General features: G+C 50.4%; 1 protein-coding gene across 1 annotated transcript in view; it reads right to left on the reverse strand.

Annotated features, from left to right (window-relative positions):
* The window catches only part of NCOR2 (nuclear receptor corepressor 2), a 188012-nt gene extending 187530 nt beyond the window's left edge, over positions 1 to 482 (reverse strand). The window contains exon 1 of the mRNA XM_035898548.1: positions 429 to 482. Within this exon, the coding sequence (XP_035754441.1) occupies positions 429 to 482 (54 nt within the window). The remainder of the gene's footprint in view (positions 1 to 428) is intronic.
* Positions 483 to 5341: the final 4859 nt, after the last annotated feature.

A 5341-nucleotide genomic window follows, 5' to 3' on the forward strand; every position in this document is an offset into this window, starting at 1 on the left:
CGGCCTGCCTCGCTGGTTTGCCGGCATCCACGCACTGCTCACCAGCCAGAAATAAAATCAAACCAAGGCAACGGTCCCCGGCAGGCTGGGCATGACAAGCGGGGGAGGAAAGCAGCCTAAGGAGGCCCCCTTACAAAGAGGTCAAGTTTTACAAAAATAGTATTTTTCACCAAATTCCCATTCAGGCCTGAGGATGACAGACATGCAGAGACATCTCCATGCTCCTGCTGAGGGTCAGCCGAGTCTCTTCAGCAAAAGGTATTTTGTCAAGTTACATATGGGAAAATACACAGTAAGGTTTGGTTCTCAGGGCAGGGAGAGGAGCGACAACCAAGTCCCCTCCCGCTTTCGGCTCACTGCCTGCACAGGAGCTGGGATTCCCCCAGCCCTGCACCCACACATCCCCGCTGAGCCCTGGGGCACCTTACCTGCCACCCTGGTCCCGGGAAGCACCAGTGGCCCAGGAACAGCATGATCCTCATCCCACACAGGGACAGCCTCCCCACGCAGGAGCTCAGCGTGCTCCGTACAATCCACCCCCGAGGCAGGAAAGCCCCTGTGCACGCGGGGGAATTCAGAGGCACCCAGAGGTGCGTATTTATACTTCCAGTATGACTACCCCACTTCCCCTCATGCTTCCGACTGGACGGGATTTTAATCGTCAATTCCCACCCAAAGCTGGGGGTCATGCCAGGAGCACACAGTCCAACACCCACTCCGCTCGCCCTCTGGGGACACCCCACCACCCTCCCAGCTCCCCTGCAGCCCACGTGTGCTTCTAGAGGGGCAAACCCTCCCTGCAGCTGCCCGGGACGCATGCACGAAATTTAAGGTACTTTCCTAATAACGGATTCAAACTTGGACATCTTGGCTTCCAGCCACCTAAGAGTTAATTAGCACATGTAAAAAAAAAATATACACACACACACACGCACTTATATATATACACACACACAGTCCAAGTTGCAGGGGGGCAGAGCCCCTGGCAGCTTTCAGCAAGCCAACTGCTTCCCTGGAAGCTCATAGGTGGACCTGGCCATGCCATGGCAGCTGTCTACAGCAAAAGAAACAGGATGATTTTTCTTTTTTTTGTTTGTTTTGGGGTGTTTTTTTTTTTTTTTTAACTCTTCACATCAGAATCTCAGCTTTAAAACTCAGGACCAAGTGCAAAGTTGCATGGCGTCAACCTTTAAAACAGTTTAAAAGCTTTTTGCTTCTGTCTGTGCAACCAGCAAAAAGAAAAGAACCACACGATTAACTCTCTGCTAGAGGGATACACGGACAGGGGCCAACAAAACCATCCTGTGCCAAGGCACACCGCCTGCAAGCCATGCCGTGCTGGTGGTGTGCACTAACCACACGCAAGCAGGACCACAAAAGGTTTTATCCTTACCGAGGGCAGCAAATAGCACCTCTGCCTCAACAAGAAGCCTTGGAAAGCCAAGAGTAAAAAATCATGTTTGCAAATAGGCAAAGTGCTGCCCATGCATTTCTACACCTGCACGCCACGGAGCAGCAGGTCACCAGCAAGATCTCAGCGCAAGCCCAAGGCCCTGGATGCTCTCCACCGCAGCTGGACCATGGGCTGGAGCCAAATGAGGTCTCCAAAGCACTGGGGCAGCTCCACAGATGCCATCGCCTTGGATCCCATTTTATGCTTCATGTGCAAAGAAAGGGGCTGCTGTAGGGGGAGGAAGAGGGTCCCTGTCCAGCCGGCCGCTGGGCTGTGGGTGCTCCCACTGGGGAGCAAAGTGGGAGAATAACATCTTGCTAGGGATGTGCTTCTTCAGAGCTGGGTGCAGCTGGGACGCTGCCTGGCCACCTATCCCCAGCAAACTATACCAGGGTGCCTCCTCATCCGCAACACTATATTAATTCTTTTTAAAAGAGGAACACATACAATAGGAGCAGATTAATGGAAATAAAAGAAATAGTGCAGCCAGGCTCTTTAAATCTTTAAGATGGACCTGTTTGGTTCCTACTTTTCTCAACTGATTTTGATGAGGAACAGACATTGTCTCACAGGAAAAGTATTTCTCCCCCAGTTGGAGTCTCCATCAGAGACTGTTTTATCCGCAGACCTGCGTTAGCCATTACAGCACTAGGTATGAGGAGATTTACAGCCTCTGATTAGGAACAGGAGAAAGCCAGAGGTTACCAGCAAACCCAGCACCAGGGCTATAACACAGACCTGCGGAGGCGGCGAGAGCCTGCGGAGGCTCCTGCACCCATTTATTTCCACCTGTTTGGGAGACTCCCAGAATCCTGCCCCATTGCTGAAGCCTTCAAAAGCTCCACCCTCCTCCCCCTGCCAACTCCACACAGCAAACTACCACCACCCTGCTCCTCTGTTTCTCCTCTTCATGTGCCATTTACTGTCTAAAATCATTTCCCTATCACCTGTTCTCCCTAATTTACACCATGAAAGCACTCTATAAGCTGCTGCAAGTTGCTGCAGGTTTGCCTGCACCCAGTGGAGCTCTGCCTGCATGCCCGGCTGCCCGAGTGCCCGCCAGCTCCCAGCAGCATACGCCGGCTCAGGCACAGCTCATGCTAACTGGGTGCACAGCACCAGGCCAAGCAGACTGGTGTCCAGCCCAAAAGATGAGCACAGACAAGCTCATGACACCCTGCAGCGATCTACTGGTTCACGGTCAACGCCACTTTGACACAGGGCTGTGCATTTCTGTGCTGGTCCTTCAGCCCAGCTCCTGAGCACAGCAAAAGCATGCACTGATACAGCCAGGGCCATGCAAAAACCCCACAGGTCTAAAATAAGGCTTTGCAATTAAATTGATTTGCAAAAAAAAAAATTGATTAATATCATTCAACACACTTGTTGCTCTTCAAAGTAAGAGCCAACTTCTGATCCACTCCATACTCCTCGGAGAGCAGAATTCCCAGGTGCAGTCCCTGGCTTGCCGCTGACATGATACAAATGCGGGCGAGTTGCTGTAATTACCCCATGCCTTAGTTCACCTGTCTGAAAGGTGAGAACAAGAAGACACTCCCAGCTCGCAGAAAATACCGGTTTATCCATCCTTATAAACGTTTTAAAGATCCCAATAAAACACACTGCTCAAGTTCAAAGGGAGGACATGCTGAAATACGATTAACAGAATATTTGGTTTCTTAAGTCCAGAGTCATGTTACTCAACTTGTGGTCTACGGACCATGGATGGTCTACAGAAGACGTTAGGATGTAGCTCACAAAATGACTGCAAAAGACCTTATTAAAAGGCAATGACTAGTACCACCATACTACGCAGACAAGGCAAATAAGTAAAATGCTGCTAGCGCTCACCAGGGCACATTTAATTGAAGAGTATTGACAACAAAGCTAATGTTTAATTACACTAAATGATGCAAGTTTTTGGAAAAAACAGCCAAGTTGCCTCTACTCAATGCTAAATACAAGATAATTTTCCTCCTCAGACAAGAACAAAAGGTATATATCCTCCAGTCAACTCATGTATTCTGAAATAAAAGTTAAGGAGACCTTTGTTTATAATGCTTAATTAATACCGAGCTATAGCATTCACCTCCAGGAGACCAACCAACCCATTGCGCTTAAAAAACCCCAGCACAGACTTGTGTGCAGCGCAGCAGAAAAGCACGTTGCCTGTCAGCAGCCGTCCCACGGCCGGTAACAGCACTGACATGCCATGCAGCTCTAAATCAAAACCAGACCTGAAAAACAGTTAGAGATTTACCCACGCTTGCTTTAAAGGACTAGTGGAAGCAAAAATAATTAAGATGTGATGAAAATGGATAGAGAGAGGCTCCTAAGAAATGCACCACAATGTAACGGTAATGGATTTGTCTAATCAATATGTGCATGAAATTTTCTTGGAAGACAGTTGACATTATACACAAATATTTGCATGTACTGTATCTATTAAGTCCTTTCAATAGGAAAGCAGGCCATCTGCCATAAATTCAGGGCTCTATTCAGAATAACAAAGACGACGATGTCAGTGTCTGTAGCCCGGGAATCCACAGTAGCGTTCAATCACAGTGGGGTACAGAGGTTTTAAATTAAAATAGCAGCACAGGGTCAACAGGAAAGATCAGGCACATCCTGAGCTCCATGGCACAGAGGAGCAGTTATTTCAACCCCAGGGGTCAAGGCCCGTACCTGCATGTGATCTTAAAGCATTCCTCTTGCTTTGGAAGAGTACAAAAGCAAAGCCGGGCTGGCAGCGCCCTATACATCATGACCAGACCCCAAGGTTCCTCACATGCACCCCAAACAGCGGTACCCCAAACACCCTTGCCCTGGTCCCTAGCTCGCTCCAAGGTCTGCCCATCGACAGCAGCCCTCCTCCCTCTGCTCTTTTGGCCAGAAGACTTTTGAACGAGATTAATTTCCCAGCCTGACTGATGGTGTGGATGCACAAGCAATTACAGCAGCAGATCTGCGGGAAGAAGGGGCCTTGCAGCACCACGACAGAGCTGCCCAGGGCAGGATGTTACCCTTGTAAGAAGGTAAAATGGTCCCTAAGGCCATGGAGGGGATGGCAGAAGCTCAGGAGCTGAAGTCTCTCATCCTGGTTTGCTGCCTCCTTGCTGGAAACCTCTATGCTGCATCGGCTCTCCCACTGCAGCACGGCTCCACGCAGAACCGGTTCTGATCCCCGATGAAAGGCAACTTCTCTGCCCTGCTCCTATCACTACCCAAAGCAGCAAAGCAGGATTTGACACTTGTATTTCTCCTTTTCAGTCTTTCCAAGCTATTCTAGGCACGGGACCCATGTTTAGCTCTGCCCCAAGATAACCTTTGCCAGCATTTGTGTACAGATCTTGGCACCACAGCTGCATGGAGCAAGGTCAGAGGGTTGGATTTTGCCAGCCCCGCTCCTGGTTGTGTTTCGAAAGGCTGATTTGCCAGACAAGCTGCTCTCGGCCACGACACGCCACTGGCCTGATGCTTCTGGCAGCAGAAAGGGTGTGCTAACTGTGTGCTGCAACTCCTGCTGCCGACAGCCCTTGTTCAGACCCGGACCCTCAGCAGCACAATCCAGTGGCTTGCAGCAGATGAGACACCCACACCACCTGCCCCACCACGGACACCCCTTGTCAGATGAGCACTTGCAGTGGATCACATGCTGTTTAAGGACATCCCAGCCCTCGGCAAAGAGGCTGCAAGTGACCTTGTGACGGCTCCCAGAGGGGTACGTATGAGCTTAAATGCACAAGACCGACCCATTTCTCTTTGCAGGAGCGCTCGGCAGTCACTCCGCAGCTGCAGGGATGCTGTCTTATTAAAATGCACAAGCCACACACCAAGTGCCAGCCTGGCCACGGCTCCAGCGTCAGGGCACCCACAGCGTGGCTGGGC

The sequence above is a fragment of the Egretta garzetta genome, unplaced genomic scaffold (genome assembly GCF_000687185.1).
Source record: "Egretta garzetta isolate BGI_Z169 unplaced genomic scaffold, ASM68718v1 scaffold447, whole genome shotgun sequence".
Classification (NCBI taxonomy): domain Eukaryota; kingdom Metazoa; phylum Chordata; class Aves; order Pelecaniformes; family Ardeidae; genus Egretta; species Egretta garzetta.